Raw genomic sequence first — 16,737 nt, forward strand, 5'->3', positions numbered from 1 at the left:
ACCGGGACACCCCGGACGGGCTGGGAGCACCCAGCCATGATCGGGACACCCTGGACGGGCTGGGAGCACCCAGCTGTGACTGGCACACCCCGGATGGACTGGAAGCACCCAGCCGTGACCGGGACACCCCGGATGCACTAGGAGCACCCAGCCGTGACCGGGACACCCTGGATGGACTAGGAGCATCCAGCCGTGACCGGGACACCCTGGATGGAGTAGGAGCACCCAGCCGTAACTGGGACACCCTGGATGCACTAGGAGCACCCAGCCGTGACCGGGACACCCCGGATGGGCTGGGAGCACCCAGCTGTGACCGGGACACCCTGGATGGACTGGGAGCACCCGACCCTGACCGGGACACCCCGGAGAGGCCGGGAGCACCCAGCCGTGCCTGGAACACCCTGGATGGACTAGGAGCACCCAGCTGTGACCAGGACACCCCAGACAGGCTGGGAGCACCCCGCTGTGACCGGGACATCCCGGATGGACTGGAAGCACCCAGCCGTGACCGGGACACCCTGGATGGAGTAGGAGCACCCAGCCGTGACCGGGACACCCCAGACAGGCTGGGAGCACCCCGCTGTGACCGGGACACCCCGGACGGGCTGGGAGCACCCCACCGTGACTGGGACACCCTGGATGGAGTAGGAGCACCCAGCCGTGACCGGGACACCCTGGATGGACTCGGAGCACCCTGCCGTGACCGGGACACCCCGGCCGGGCTGGCTGCACGCGGCAGGACGCGGCCACCCGGCGGGCCGGACCCCTGGGCACGAAGCCCCCCCCAGCGTGTCCCCCGCGCCGTCGGGGCGGACGGGGCGGCGCTCGCGCCCTGCCCTGCCCCGCGGTGTCGCCTTGCAGGGCGCGCTCCTCCCCGCCCGCCGCCCCGCGCATTCCCGAGGCTGCCGGGCGCGGGCGGCGGCGGCGGCGCGGGGGGCACCGGGGCCCGACGGCGGCCACGATGCCGCAGCTGGAGGCGGCGGCGGCGGCGGGGGCGGCGGCGGGCGACGACCTGGGCGCCCCCGACGAGCTCATCGCCTTCCAGGACGAGGGCGACGAGCAGGACAAGGGCGCCGGGCGCGGCTCGGCCCACGGCGACCTGGACGAGCTCAAGTCGTCGCTGGTCAGCGAGGGCGAGGACCGCGGCGCCGCCTCCGGCTCCGACTCCGAGGTGAGGCCGGGCGGCCCCGCCACCCCCGCGGCGGCGGGGCCGGACCCCCCGGATCCCCCCTCACCGCTCTCGGTGCTTCTTCCCTCCTCCTCCTCCTCCTCCTCCCGCAGGCGGAGCGGCCCCCGCAACCCCGCGAAAGTTTCCAGAAGCCCCGCGATTACCTCGCCGAAGGTACCGCCCCCGCCCCCCGGTTCTGTCCCCCCCTCCCACCACGGTCCCGGTTCCGCCCCCCGTCCCGGTCCCGGTCCCGGCCGCACTTGGGAACTTCTTTGTTTCCGCCCCGCCCCCCTTCGTTCCGGGCTGCGGGCGGGACGCCCCCCGCGTCACCGACCTCCCCCCTTCCCGTCCCCCCCCTACCGCGACATCGCACCGGGACCCCCTCGAAGGAGCGACCACCAAGCGCGACCCCCGCCCCCCCCGCCGGGAGACCGGCCCGGGGCCCCCTCCCCCCCGCCGAGGGAGCGGCCTCGGGACCCCCCACGGCCCGAGGGAGCGGGTCAGAACCGCCCCCAGCCCGGACCCCCCCCCCCCAGGGCACGATCCGGGACCCCCGAGCCCAACCTCGAGCAAGCGGCCCCGGGAGCTCCCCCCTCCCAGGGGGCTGGTCCTGGGCCCTCCCCTGCAGGGGACCAGTGTCTCCCCCTGCCCCCGGGACAGCTTTGGGACCCCCCCCCAAAGGGACTGACCCGGGACCCCCCCCGCACATGGGGGCAGGGGCACTGAGACCCCCCCTCAGTTTGGTGCCCCGTTGAGGGGTGACTCTAAGATCCCCCCGCCCCAAGGGGCTGGTCTGGGATGCCCTGGAGGGAGCAGCCCCCAGGGGACCCCCCGGCAGCCCCAGAGACCCCCCCCCAGGGACCATCCCCCACGGGGACCGCCCTGAGGGAGGGGCCCTGGGACCCCCCCCGGGGCCTGGCCCCAGGACCCGCCTCAAGGGACAAATCCTGTGACCCCCCTCCAGGCTGGGATCCAGCCAAGGGACCCTGCTCCAAGGGACCCTTCCCGCAGCTGGGACCCCTTCAAGGGACCCATCCCCAGAAGGGACCCCTCCACCTGGGACCCCCATTCTTGCCCCCGCCATCCCCAGAACCCCCCCAGGCTGGGGCCTTCTCAAGGGAACAAATCTGGGGACTCCCCATAACCCAAACCAAGACCCCCCCAAGGGACCCAACTCCAGCCCCCTCCTCAGCTGGGACCCCCCCCAGATACTCAGGACCCCCCCGCCTGGCTCCCCCCCCAAACCAAGACCCTCCTTAAGGGACCCAACCCCAGGAGACCCCCCCATCTGCAACCCCTATGAGGGACCCAGGACCGCCCCCCCCAAAAGCCCCCCCAAAATCCAGCCCCGGGACCCCGCGCTGACCCCCCTCTCTCCGCAGCCGTGCGGCGGCAGCACGACGGGGGCTTCTTCAAGGGCCCCCCCTACCCCGGCTACCCCTTCCTGATGCTCCCGGAGCTGGGGGGCCCCTACCTGGCCAACGGCGCCCGCACCGTGAGTGCCCCCGACCCCCGCATCCCCCCCACGCGCGCCCGTCCCCAAACCGCCTGTTACTCTGCCCCAAAACGGGTGGGAAAACGTGGATTTGGGTGCTGGCGGTTTACACCCCCCGCGCCGCTCCGCGATTTGCTTGCGCCGTGTCGGAATCCTGGGAAAAAACCCGGAAAAATGCCCGGCCCGACTGCGAATCCAATGGGAGCTCCGAAACACGAGCCGGGGGCTCTGGCCACGTAGGGAAAGCTGCTGCTCCGGGCTCGGGAAAACCGGTGGGAGCGGCTGGAGCGAGGCTGGGGGTCGAATGGCTTCGCCCCTCCCCTTCCACCACGGATTAGGTCCAAAACTGCCGGATTAGGTCCAAAACTGCCGTTCCCATCCCGATCCAAAGCAGCTTCCCAACGGCTGCCCTCAGCCCCCGATGCTCCTCTGGCTCTGGTGTCCCCGGCTGCATCCCAGGTTTTTGCCTCTCGGAAGTTTATCCCTATGGAGCAAAGGGAGGATGCCGGTTTTGCGGGATCCTGGAAAGCGAAGCCGAGCTCGGCACGTCCTGGAGCAGCCGCGGGAAGGCACCGGAGCTGGCACGGCCACACGTGTCCTGAGCGACTCCGTGCTCTGCAGCAGCAGAGAAGGGGGAAAAGAGCAGATTTTCGGTGCCCTCTGTCCCCAAATCGCCGTCTTCTTTCCCCTTCCCGGCAAAATGGAACTAAACTTTGGAGCGGGTGGAAACATCTCAAGGGGTTTTATTCCCTTCTCCGACCGGGTGGCAATGGGGAAAGGAACCTTCCTGGCCAGCAACATGGCCACAAAACGGAAAAGCTGGAAGGAAGCACAGGAAGAAAGGGAAAAAAATCCGCGTGGGCTCCTGCTCTGTTGGGAGAAAAAGCCAAATTTCAGTATTTTGCAGTGATTTCTTCCCACTTCTCCCCAGAAACACCCAGGGGGAGGGGAAAGAAGTGAGCAACTGTGATATTATTATTATTATTATTATTATTATTATTATTATTATTATTTCCACCCCAAGCGCTCTTGGAAGCCAGCAGAGGGGATTTAACCGGGCATAACCCCGGCATTTCGGATGCCGGCCCTTCCAACCTCACCCTGGGGATGCAGCTTGGTGGCATTAAGCCACAAAAACTGCCAAAATTAAGGATGGGGGTTAGAATAACACTAAAAAATAGATAAAGGGGAGATGGGGGCATCTTTTGCCTCCCTGCTCCTCCAGGACACACAATGTGTCCGTAAGGGGAAAATCCAATGCGTACCTGTGCCAGGGCCAGAAAAATGATGGAAATTGGGCATTTCTCCCAAACAGGGCAGGGGGGGAAGCTCTCGCTGGGAATTTGTTTTACGTATCCAACCCCCCGTGCTGCTTGTTTGGGTTCCCGGGTTCTCGGCGTTATTTTTAGTCGGCACCGGCGACGCTCCGGCTTTGGCTCCGGAGCTGCGGAAGCGGCGCCGGCTCCCGCTTCGCCCCGACCCGAGCGGCGTTTGGGGATATTTCCCCCCCATTCCATAAAATATTCAGGAAAACCATTTGGAGGGCACTGAAATATTAAGGAAACTATTATTTTTTTTAGTCTTGCCGGAGCCCTCAGAGCCGGCGGATGCTTCCCGGCGCTCCGAGCCCCTTGGCTATGGGAGCCCCCCCAGCATCCCTCAAACCGCATGGAGAAACGGGAAGCTGCTTTCCCGTGGGATGCGGCATGGGGGGCGCCCAGGGCCACCCCTGGGTGCTCGGGGACCCTGTTGGGACCCTCCTGTCCTGGCCCCCCGCTGCCTCCCCGGCTCCATGTGGCCGAGGGGCCCCGTTCCCGCGAGCCCGGCGCACAATGGCCCCTTTATCCCCGCTCCTTAATTATGCTATTCGGCTAATTACCCGATTTCACCCCCCCTTTTTTTCCCCCCCTATTTTTGGGGGACTAAACCAGACCTATGGGGAGGAGGGGGGGTTCCTCTCATCCCCCCTCCCGGCGCCTTTCCCAAAGTGCTTCCCAGAGCCGAGCGAGCGGCTCCCGGCTCCGCTGCCATCCCGCCCAGCTGCTTTTCGTTAGCGCCTCTTCCTCGCTGGGAAAAGCGGATGGAGGAAGAGGAGGGTCCGGGAGTTTCGCTTGTGCCAAGGGGGAGGGCATGGGAGCAGGGGGGCGAAGCCATGAGGAGGAGGAGGAGGAAAAGGAGGAGGAGGAGGGGGGAGGAGGAGGAGGGAGGAAGGCAGCGCAGCCCCTTTGGGAATTTTTCCCGCCGCTCCAGCAACTTTGAGAAAGAAAAACCTCCCTGTCCGAGGGCGAGCGGGGTTCCCATCCGCCCCAGACCCATCGGAAAACCGCGACACGGGCGGCAGCAGGATGCTGCTGCTTATGTCGCACTTACCCTATTTATCGTATTTATTGTGTTTTTCCATATTGCGTTTGTGCTTATTTTCTATATTATTGCTTTATTTCCCCCTTTTTCCGCCCGGGAGCCCCTCGGCCGGCTCGGCCCCGCGGCCGGCATGAATGGAGCCATTCAGCGTGATGGACGGGAGCCGCGAGCCCAGACAAAAGCCCCCGGGGGCAGCGGCCAAACGGGATTTTTTTATATATATATTTTTAAGAAGGGGGGACAGGGGCACTAGGGTGGAGGAGCCCCCCCGGCCCCTTTTCCCGGCATCCTGGCGGCGCTCCAGGCTCCGGCTCGCTTCCTTGGGAGCTTCCTGCGCTTCCTCCGGCACGTCGAGCAGATGTGCCGGCCCCCGGCCTGCAGTTTTATTTATTTGACTTGATTTGTTTTTCATTTATTTTACTTTTCTACAATTTTATTTATTTATTTGCTTTATTTTCCTCTCTTTTTCGGCTGCTCCTTCCCGCCCACCGTGTCCAAACACCGAGGCTGCTGCAAGCTCACGGGAACACCACTTCGCCCCCCGCTTTTTCCAAGCTCTTTTCCACATATTCCATGCAGGAATAACAAGAAACGATAGCAAAGAAATGATGGAAATAGCAAAATGACCCACTGAGCCCTAAATCCATGTGGCTGCTGGGCTGGAAACCCCCAAGCCGCTCAGTCCCGGAGCCAATCCAGCTGGTTAGGAATGGTGCACGAAGCGGCGATCCGGGTGTTTTCCTTTTCCCTCTTTTTTGCTCCGCAGGCGTTTTCCTGAGCCATTAAATCCCAGGCCCGGCGGGTGTTTTTCAGGCCTTGGCTGCTGCATCTGGAGGCGATTTTGGCTGGGAAGCTGCTTGGAGCGGAGCTTGGAGCGGGAACGCCGCGATGGCTCGTCGCTCCGGGCACAAATCCCGGCTCCTAATTGTACAAAAGCTGAATTTTATATATATATATATATATATTCCCATATATTCCCCCTTTTTTTTGGGAATTTTTCACAGCATTGATGCAACCCTGCCGGGCTGTAAAGTGCCGCTCCAAGGAACCCGCAATGCTGAGCAAGGAAAGCAAGCGGACAAATGGGGAATAGTCCCGTCCCACTGGCATTCTGGTTCCTAAAACCCAATTAATGTGGCTTTTTTTTTCCCAAGGTTTATAATTTAAGGAGCCCTGAAACCAGGGAGATTTTGGGAAAAAAAAAAAAAAAAAAGACAGGATAATGGGCAAAAAGCCGGGAAATGAAGGCAGATCCCTGCAAAGCCCCTGGGAAGAGCGTGCGGGGAAAGCTCTGGATAACTCTGTTCACTTCCCTCCATTCCTCCAGGGAAAAGGGTCCTGGGGGAGGGAAGCGGCTCCATGGAGCCCTCCCGCAGCTGCGTAAACAGCCCGGGGCTGTGCCGGGCGGGAAAAGGGGCCGGGATGGAGCCGGGACTCGGCTCTCCTGCACTTTTCCTGAGCGAGTGGCTCTTCCAGCTGCTCCCAAATTACCCTCCAAGCAGAGGCTTTCCAGGCCACCTATCTATCTATCTATCTATCTATTTATTTATTTATTTATTTGCTGGGAAAACATGGTGTTTTGTTCCCAAACTGGCTGCTTTTCTCCCCAAATGGGACGCTGGGATCTCTCAGAGGCTTCGGCGCTTTGCAGAGCCGGGACGTGCGACACCGCAGGGACATGCGGCATGGGGACATGTGCCGTGGGGACATGCGCTGCTGCAAAGACATGGAATACCAGGACACGCGATGTCGGATGTACAGGCACTGCCGGGACATGCAACTCTGCAAGGACATGCGGCGTGGGGACATGCGGCCCTGCAAGGACATGCACAGGGGACATGCGACGCTGGACAAACTCGCAACACCGGGACATGCGACGTGCCGAGGACATGCAATGCCTTGGGGACATGTGACACTGTACGGACACTGCATGAGGCGCCAGGACATAATTCCAGGACATATTGCACCGGGATAGGCAGCAGCGGGGCATGCAACGCCGACAGGACACACAAGGACAGGACATGGGACACTGGGACATCCCACACAGGGACGTGCCACCCGGGGCCACGGAACACCGGGACACAGGACGCTGGGACGGGCAGCGCTGGGATGTGTCCTGCTGGGACATGCAGCGGCGCTGGGATGCCTGACACCAGGACAACCAATGTCGGGATATGGGATGTCGGGATACGAGATGTCAGGATGTGCGACGCCAGCACAGGCGGCACTGGGACATGCAGTGCTGGGACACGTGACAATGGGACATGTGACAAGGATCACCAGGCCCTGGGACCCATCCCAGCCCCGGGAACCGATCCTGGCGCTGGGAATGGATCCTGGCTCCAGGAACTGCTGCTGCCTCCGTGCACAGATGTCAGTCCTGGGGATAAATCCCAGCCCCAGGCACCCATTCCAACCTCTGACATTGATCCCGGCCCCAGGATGGATCCCGGCCCCGAAGCTGTGGGCAGTTTCCTTGTGGTGCTCCGGCGGGAAAGGAGTTAAGGCCGGGGGGGCTGTAAGGAGGCTCCAGAACTTGCTCTAATCTCTCTGGAATGCGACCGATTCTCAAGGATTTTCCTTCTCCCTCTGTCGCTTCCCAACGCTCCAGGCTGCCGGTGCCGCACCGGGAGCCGGTGGCTGAGGCTGGGACCAGGCTGGGGACTGGGACGGGGGGACATTTTTGTGCTGCTTTTTCCACTCCTCGGCTCCGGGCAGGGATGCAGGAGGGTTTGTGGGATGCAGGAAGGGATAGAGGGGATGCCGGGGAGATGCTGGAAGGGATGTGGGAGACGCAGGGGGATGCAGGGATGCAGGAGGGGATGGGGGGATGCCGGAGTTTCGATGCCGGAGGGAACGCCCAGGGCGGCGATTCCTTTTCCCGGGCAGGGCAGGGTTAACGCTGCCCGTCCCGGCCTTCCCTTCCCTTCCAGCTGCTCCGGATCAGGGCGCTTGGCGCATGGGATGGAGGGGGGGACATTCCTGCGTGCAGCTGCGGCCTGTCCCGCGCCGCATTCCCCAGTCCTGGCATCTCGCGCTGCTGGGAAATGCCTTCGGCGTCGCCCTCCTCCTCCTCGCCACCGGCTCCGGCACAAAGCACCTTTCTTTGGGAGAAGGAAAGGAGCTGCCGGACGCTGCGGGAATCGGAGCACGCCGGGAAAAGCCGGGCTCCGACGGGGCCTTGGATCCCGCTGTTTCTCCGGCTCGGTGCCTCGAGCACACGGATCGGGGGGAAGAGCCCCCGTGTGCCGGATTCGGCGATGCCGCGGGGTTGTGCAAAGTGACCGGGGGGTCTGAGGTGACACTGGGGGTTGTGGCCTGGCCACCGGCTTTGCAAGATGCCCACAGGTTTGCAAGGCAGCTGCAGGCTTTGCAAGGTGGCCACGAGTCTGGAGCGGTGGCCATGGACCTGGCGAGGTGGCCATGGACCCGGCGAGGTGGCCATGGAGGTGACGCGGTGGCCGCGGGATGGCGCGGTGGCCGTGGGCTAGCATGGTGGCCATGGACCTGGCACGGTGGCCATGCACCTTGGGAAATGGCCATGGACCTGGCATGGTGGCCATGGACTCAGCGCGATGGCCGCAGGCTGGCGCAGCGGCCACGGACCTGGTGTGGTGGCTGTGGGCTGGTGCGGTGGCCACGGGCCTGGCGTGGTGGCCACAGACCCAGTGTGGTGGCCACGGGCCTGGCGCGGTGGCCGTGGACCCGTCGTGGTGACCCTGGACCTGGTGTGGTGGCCACGGGCTGACGCAGTGGCCGTGGACATGGTGCAGTGGCCATGCACCCGTCGTGGCGGCCGTAGGCCTGGCGTGGTGGCCGTGGACCCATTGCAGTGGCTGTCGTGGTGGCCACGGGCCAGCGCGGCGGCCGCAGAGCCGTTGTGGTGGCCGCAGAGCCGTTGCAGTGGCCGTGGACCCATTGCGGTGGCCATGGAGCTGTTGCGGTGGCCACAGAGCCGTTGCGGTGGCCGTGGACCCGTTGTGGTGGTCGTGGAGCTGTCGTGGTGGCCACGGGCCAGTGCGGTGGCCGCGGAGCCGTTGCGGTGGCCATAGAGCCGTCATGGTGGCCACGGGCCGGTGCGGTAGCCGTGGGCCTGGTGCGGTGGCCACGGAGCCATTGCGGTGGCCACGGAGCCGTTGCGGTGGCCACGGGCCGGCATGGTAGCCGCGGAGCCGTTGCAGTGGCCGTGGAGCGATTGCAGTGGCCACGGGCCAGTGTGGTAGCCGCGGAGCCGTTGCAGTGGCCGCGGAGCTGTTGCTCACGCCGCTCTCTTGCAGTACCTGCAGATGAAGTGGCCGCTGCTGGACGTGCCCGCGGGCGCCACGCTCAAGGACGGCCGCTCGCCCTCGCCCGCGCACCTGGTAGGCGCCCGGCCGCGCGGGTCCCGCATCCCCATCCCGCATCCCCTTCCCGCATCCCACATCCCCATCCTGCGTCCCCATCCCGCATCCTGCATCCCCATCCCGTGTCGCCATCCCACATCCCCATCCCGCATCCCGCATTCCCATCCCATGTTCCCATCCCGCGTCCCCATCCCGCATCCCTCATCCCCATCCCGCGTCCCGCATCCCCATCCCGCATCCCGCATCCCCATCCCATCTCCCCTCCCGCGTCCCCATCCCGCATCCCGCATCCCCATCCCGCGTCCCGCATCCCGCATCCCCCTCCCACATCCCGCATCCCCATCCCGTGTCCCCATCCCACGTCCCCATCCCGGATCCCGCATCCCCATCCCGCATCCCCATCCCGCATCCCCATCCCGCGTCCCCATCCTGCGTCCCCATCCCACATCCCCATCCCGCATCTCGCATCCCGCATCCCGCATCCCCATCCCGCATCCCGCATCCCCATCCCGTGTCCCCATCCCACGTCCCCATCCCGCATCCCCATCCCGCATCCCGCATCCCCATCCCACATCCCGCATCCCCATCCCGCATCCCCCTCCCGCATCTCGCATCCCCATCCCATGTCCCCATCCCACGTCCCCATCCCGCATCCCGCATCCCCATCCCGCATCCCCATCCTGCGTCGCCATCCTGCGTCCCCATCCCGCATCCCCATCCCCCATCCCGCATTCCGCATCCCCATCCCGCGTCCCCATCCCGCGTCCCGCATCCCGCGTCCCGCTCCGGCGCCGCCGGCCGCCCCTGACCGCGGGCGCCCCGGGGCTCTGTCGCCCGCAGGCCAACAAGGTCCCGGTGGTGCCGCCACCGGCCCACGTGCACCCGCTCACGCCGCTCATCACCTACAGCAACGAGCACTTCCCGCCCGGCTCGCCACCCGCGCACCTCGCGCCCGACATCGACCCCAAGACGGGTGAGCGCCGGCGGGATGGCACCGGGATGGGCACCGGGATGGGCACCAGGATGGGAGCAGGGACAGGCACCAGGATGGGCACCGGGATGGGGACCAGGATGGGCACCAAGATGGGCGCAGGGATGGGCACCGGGATGGGGACCGGGATGGGGACCGGGATGGGCACCGGGATGGGCACCAGGATGGGAGCAGGGACAGGCACCAGGATGGGCACCGGGATGGGCACCGGGATGGGGACGTGGTCCTGGCGCGGCGGCATCGTTCTCCTGTGCTCTGGCATGCGAGGCAAGGGAGCAGGGGAACAGCGGGATGCTCTGGGATTGCCGGGATGCTCAGGGATTGCCGGGATGCTCAGGGATTGCCGGGATGCTCGGGGATTGTTGGAATGCTCAGAGATTGCCAGGATGCTTGGGCATTGCCGGGATGCTAGAGGATTGCCCAGATGCTCAGGGATTGCTGGGATATTCAAGGATTGCTGAGATGCACAGGGATTGCTGTGATGCTCAGGGATTGCCAGGATACTAGAGGATTGCTGTGATGCTCACGGGATGCTTGGGGATTGCCGGGATACTGAGGGATTGCCGGGATGCTAGAGGATTTCTGAGATGCACAGGGATTGCTGGGATACTCGGGGATTGCCAGGATGCTCAGGGATTGCTGTGATGCTCAGGGATTGCCGGGATGCTAGAGGATTTCTGAGATGCACAGGGATTGCCAGGATGCTCAGGGATTGCCAGAATGCTGGAGGATTGCCCAGATGCTTAGGGATTGCTGTGATGCTCAGGGATTGCCCAGATGCTCAGGGATTGCTGGGATATTCAGGGATTGCTGTGATGCTCAGGGATTGCCGTGATGCTCAGGGATTGCCGGGATGCTCAGGGAGTGCTTGGGGACCGCCAGGGCATTGGGGACAAGCGGGATGCTCAGCAACTGCTGAGACACTTGGGGGTTTACGGGATGCTCGGAGAGCCCGGGATGCTGGGGGATTGCAGGGAGGCTTGGGAGCCACTGGAGCGCTCAGGGCCTGCCAGGATGCTCAGTGACCAGCGGGATGCTCTGGGATTATGGAGATGCTTGAGGAACTGTGGGGTTGCTCTGGGATTATGGAGATGCTTCAGGAACCATGAGGATGCTCTGGGATGGCAGAGATGCTTCAGGAACCGCTGGGATGCTCCGGGATGGCAGGGATGTTTCGGGAACCATGGGGATGGAAGGGATACTTTGGGAACCGTGGGGATGCTCTGGGATTATGGAGATGCTTCAGGAACCACTGGGATGCTCCAGGATGGCAGGGATGCTTCAGAAAACATGGGGATGCTCTGGAATTATGGAGATGCTTTGGGAACTGCTGGGATGCTCCGGGATGGCAGGGATGCTTCAGGAACCGTGGGGATGCTCTGGGATTATAGAAATGCTTTGGGAACTGCTGGGATGCTCCGGGATGGCAGGGATGCTTCAGGAACCACTGGGATGCTCCGGGATTATGGAGATGCTTCAGGAACCACTGGGATGCTCTGGGATGGCAGGGATGCTTCACGAAACATGGGGATCCTCCGGGATGGCAGGGATGCTTCGGGAACCGCTGAGATGCTCCGGGATGGCAGGGGTGCTTCAGGAACTGTGGGGATGCTCTGGGATTATGGAGATGCTTTGGGAACCTCTGGGATGCTCCGGGATGGCAGGGATGCTTCAGGAACGGCTGGGATGCTCGGGAATGGCAGGGATGCTCTGGGATGGCAGGGATGCTTCAGGAACCGTGGGGATGCTCTGGGGTTATAGAGATGCTTGAGGAATCGCTGAGATGCTTCAGGATGGCAGGGATGCTTCAGAAAACATGGGGATGCTCTGGAATTATGGAGATGGTTTGGGAACTGCTGGGATGCTCCGGGATGGCAGGGATGCTTCAGGAACCGCCGGGATGGCAGGGATGCTTCGGGAACTGTGGGGATGCTCCAGGATTATGGAGATGCTTGAGGAACCACTGGAATGCTCCAGGATGGCAGGGATGCTTCAGGAACCGTGGGGATGCTCTGGGATTATAGAGATGCTTTGGGAACTGCTGGGATGCTCCGGGATGGCAGGGATGCTTTGGGAACCACTGGGATGCTCCGGGATTATGGAGATGCTTCAGGAACCACTGGGATGCTCTGGGATGGCAGCGTTGCTTCACGAAACATGGGGATCCTCCGGGATGGCAGGGATGCTTTGGGAACCGCTGAGATGCTCCGGGATGGCAGGGGTGCTTCAGGAACTGTGGGGATGCTCTGGGATTATGGAGATGCTTTGGGAACCTCTGGGATGCTCCGGGATGGCAGGGATGCTTCAGGCACTGCTGGGATGCTCAGGAATGGCAGGGATGCTCTGGGATGGCAGGGATGCTTCAGGAACCGTGGGGATGCTCTGGGGTTATAGAGATGCTTGAGGAATCGCTGAGATGCTTCGGGATGGCAGGGATGCTTCGGGAACCGCTGGGATGCTCGAGAATGGCAGGGATGCTCTGGGATGGCAGGGATGCTTCAGGAACCACTGGGGTGCTTGGGGATGGCAGGGATGCTTCGGGAACCGCTGGGATGCTCCGGGATGGCAGGGACGCTTCGGGAAGCAGGGCCGCTCCGGGGATCCCGGGCCGCTCGGCGCCCGCCGGAGGCTCCGGCAGCAGCCGCTAACGCCGCTTCCCGCCTCTCCCGCAGGCCTCCCGCGGCCGCCGCACGCGCCCGAGCTGCCCCCCTACTACCCGCTGTCGCCGGGCGCCGTGGGGCAGCTCCCGCACCCGCTGGGCTGGCTGGTGCCGCAGTAAGCGCCGCCGCCGGGCGCCCTTCCCCGGAGCGGGCGCCGTTCCCGGGAGCGGGCGCCATTCCCGGGAACGGGCGCCATTCCCAGAAGCGGGCACCATTCCCGGGAGCGGGCGCCGTTCCCGGGAGCGGGCGGCGCTCCGGGGTGCCGGGGGATCCTCGGGCCGCAGCCCCCGGCTCAGGCGGCCGCGTTTGCAGGCAGGGCCAACACGTCTACCCCATTCCCGGGAGCGGATTCCGGCACCCCTACCCGGCGCTGGCCGTGAGCGCCTCCGTGTCCAGGTGGGCGCGCGGGGCTGGTGGGGACGGGCTGGGGCTTTTGGGGACAGATGGGGGCGATTTGGGAGCTGGTGGGTGCTGCTTTTTTGGGGGCAGGTGGGTGCTTCTTTGGGAAGAGGTCGGTGCTTTTGGGTAGGAGGTGGGTGCTTCTTTGGGAAGAAATGGGTGTTTTTTGGGAGCAGGTGGTTGCTTCTTTTTTGGAGAGAGGCGGGTGGTTTTGGGGAGCAGTCAGGAGCTGTTCGGGAGGAGTCGGGGGTTTTTTGGGAAGAGGAGGGTATTTTTGGGAGGACTCGGGTGTTTTGGGGGAGGAATGGGATGTTTTTGGGAAGAGGCAGGTGGTTTTGGGGAGGAGTGGGGTGTTTTTGGGGAGAGAAGGGGGGTTTTAGGAAGGAATGGGGTGTTTTTGGGGAGGACTGGGGTGTTTTTGGGGAGGACTTGGGTGTTTTTGGGAAGGAATGGGGTGTTTTTGGGAAAAGGTGGGTGTTTTTGGGGAGGAGTGGGGTGTTTTGGGAGCAGGCGGGTGTTTTTGGGGAGGAGTGGGGTGTTTTTTGGGAAAAGACGGGTGTTTTTGGGAAGAGACGGGTGTTTTGGGGGGAAGAGTGGGGTGTTTTTTGGGAAGAGTTGGGTGTTTTTAGGGAGGAGTGGGGTGTTTTGGGAAGAGGTGGGTGTTTTGGGGGAGGAATGGGATGTTTTTTGGGAGGACTCGGGTGTTTTTGGGAAGAGACGGGTGTTTTTGGGAAGAGGCGGGTGTTTTTGGGGAGGAATGGGGTGTTTTGGGGAGGACTCAGCTGTTTTTGGGAAGGAACAGGATGTTTTTGGGGGGGGAATGGAGTGTTTTGGGGAAGAGGCGGGTGTTTTGGGGGAGGACTCGAGTGTTTTTGGGGAGGACTCGGGTGTTTTTGGGGAGGACTCGGCTGTTTTTGGGAAGGAACGGGATATTTTTGGGAAGAGGCAGGTGTTTTGGGGGAGGACTCGAGTGTTTTTGGGGAGGACTCGGATGTTTTTGGGAAGGAACGGGACGTTTTTGGGAAGAGGCGGGTGTTTTTGGGGAGGACTCAGGTGTTTTTGAGAGGACTCAGGTGTTTTTGGGGAGGACTCGGCTGTTTTTGGGAAGGAATGGGATGTTTTTGGGAAGGAATGGGACTTTTTGGGAAGGAACGGGATGTTTTTGGGAGGATTCGGGTGTTTTTGGGAGCGGGGAGGCTGACGCCCGCCCGCGCAGCCTCATGTCGAGCCGCTTCCCGCCGCACGTGGTGCCGCCGCCGCCGGGCATCCCGCACCCGGCCATCGTGTCCCCCGTGGTGAAGCAGGAGCCGCCGGCCGCCGCGGCCACTGTGTGAGTGTCCCCGCGCGGGCGGCCCCGCGACGGCCCCGGGGCCGCGGTGACGCCGCTGTCCCCGCAGGAAGGCGCCGGCGGCCAAGAAGGACGAGGAGAAGAAGCCGCACATCAAGAAGCCGCTCAACGCCTTCATGCTCTACATGAAGGAGATGCGGGCCAAGGTGGTGGCCGAGTGCACGCTCAAGGAGAGCGCCGCCATCAACCAGATCCTGGGCCGCCGGGTAGGGCCGGCTGCGGCGGGGCCGAGCGGCGCCGCCGGGAGCCCAGCGGGGCCGGGACGGGAGGCACGGGGGGCTATGGGGTGTGCGGGGCGGCCATGGGGTGTGTGGGGTGCCTATGGGGTGTGTGGAGCAGCTTTGGGGTGTGCAGGGCAGCTATGGGGTGTGCGGGGTGGCTATGGGGTCTGTGGAGAGGCCATGGGGTGTGCGGGGTGGCCACGGAGTGTGGGGGGCAGCTATGGGGTGTGTGGAGCAGCCATGGGGTGTGTGGAGCAGCCATGGGGTGCACGGGGCAGCCATGGGGTGCGCGAGCAGCTATGGGGTGTGCAGGGAGGCCATGGGGTGTGTGGGGCGGCTATGGGGTGCACGGGGCGGCTATGGGGTGTGTGGGGTGGCTATGGGGTGTGCAGGGCGGCCATGGGGTGCGTGGGGTGGCCATGGGGTGCGTGGGGCAGCTATGGGGTGTGCAGGGCGACCACAGTGCCCATGGGGTGGCCACAGTGCCCACGGTGCAGCCAGGCGCCGGCGCTGGCGCTCTGGGCTCCGCGCCCGGTGCCCGGTGCCGGAGCGGTGCCAGCGCCGCTCCCATGGCCGGCTCCCGGCGCCGTGCCCGGTGGCGGCGCCGGTGCGAGCCCCTGTCCCCGCAGTGGCACTCGCTGTCGCGCGAGGAGCAGGCCAAGTACTACGAGCTGGCGCGCAAGGAGCGGCAGCTGCACTCGCAGCTCTACCCGACCTGGTCGGCCCGCGACAACTACGTGAGTGCGGGGCCCCCCCGGCGCCGTCCCCGCGCCGGCGGCGGCGGCGGCGCCCACCGTGCCCTTCCCGGCAGGGCAAGAAGAAGAAGCGGAAGCGGGAGAAGGCGGCGCAGGGCGGCGGGACGGCGCCGGCGTCGCCGCGCGCGCGGCGGCCCTGCGGCGGGAAGGCGCCCGCCAGCCCGGCCCCGGCGCAGGGCGCCCGCCTGGACTCGCCGGCGACGCCGACGGCCGCGCTGGCCTCGCCGGCCGCGCCGGCGCCCACGCGCTCCGAGCAGGCGCTGGCGCCGCCGCCGCCGCATCCGCCGCAGCCGCCGCATCCCCGCGCGGCGCCGCAGCCGCTGGCGCTGGTCACCAAGGCGCCCGAGTGACGGCGCCCGCCGCGCCGATATTTGGTCAATATTTGACCCGTTTCTGGACCCCGATTCGGGGGGGTGTCGTCTCGCAAGGGGACTCCGGCCGGGAGGCGCCCGCGCGCCCGGAGAGCGCGGGGGGTTTGGTAAAAAAAAGGGGGAAAAATGGGGAAAAAAATGATATAGCCAAGGGGAAGGGGGGCCCCCGCGAGTGCCGGGCGCCCGGGACGCGCTCCGGGCCGGATCGGCGGCGCCGGATGCGGTGCCGTGGGGCGGGTTTCGGCCCCCCGCTCCTTCTCCCCGTCCCTCAAATCCCTGTTATTTTTCACAAAAGGAAATAAAACTCCAGCCTCAACTCGCCGCGTGGTCAAAGCGGGCGGAAAACGGGGGGAAAACGGGGGGAAAACGGGATTCTTTAGCGCCGCGATGCCAGATCCACCGCCTCAGCTGGGGAAACAACGTTCCCGGCATTTACAGCGCAATTCCATCCCCTTCCCAGCTCCAATTTTCCGCCGCTTCCCATTTCACAGGTCGCCGACACCAGGCAGGCAATACCTGGATGCCGACAGCCCCAAACGGGGCAGGAATCCCGTTTTATCGGACGGGCACGGACGCAATCCGGAGCGGAGCATCGCGGATAAGGCGAGCCCCAAGAGGCGCCTTT

General features: G+C 64.4%; 1 protein-coding gene across 1 annotated transcript; it reads left to right on the forward strand.

The window, feature by feature from the left end:
* Positions 1-961: 961 nt before the first annotated feature.
* LOC148591310 (transcription factor 7-like 1-B) lies at positions 962-16,091 on the forward strand. Its single transcript, XM_088537833.1, has 11 exons — positions 962-1,171; positions 1,282-1,342; positions 2,551-2,663; positions 9,302-9,385; positions 10,208-10,340; positions 13,031-13,133; positions 13,331-13,414; positions 14,634-14,747; positions 14,815-14,971; positions 15,616-15,723; positions 15,798-16,091. The coding sequence occupies exons 1-11, from the start codon at positions 962-964 to the stop codon at positions 16,089-16,091; spliced, it is 1,461 nt and encodes a 486-aa protein (XP_088393959.1).
* Positions 16,092-16,737: the final 646 nt, after the last annotated feature.

The sequence above is a fragment of the Tinamus guttatus genome, unplaced genomic scaffold, assembly GCF_059628265.1.
Source record: "Tinamus guttatus ecotype Peru unplaced genomic scaffold, ASM5962826v1 Tinamus_guttatus_pri_ptg000866l, whole genome shotgun sequence".
Taxonomy (NCBI): domain Eukaryota; kingdom Metazoa; phylum Chordata; class Aves; order Tinamiformes; family Tinamidae; genus Tinamus; species Tinamus guttatus.

What these genes read in the sequence shown, in the direction of transcription:
- LOC148591310 (XM_088537833.1), top strand. Translation starts at nt 962, where the DNA reads ATGCCGCAGCTGGAGGCGGCGGCGGCGGCGGGGGCGGCGGCGGGCGAC. An exon ending in CCTCCGGCTCCGACTCCGAG is followed by an intron (nt 1,172 to 1,281) that starts GTGAGGCCGGGC and finishes CTCCTCCCGCAG; the next exon opens with GCGGAGCGGCCCCCGCAACC. An exon ending in CCGGCCGCCGCGGCCACTGT is followed by an intron (nt 14,748 to 14,814) that starts GTGAGTGTCCCC and finishes CTGTCCCCGCAG; the next exon opens with GAAGGCGCCGGCGGCCAAGA.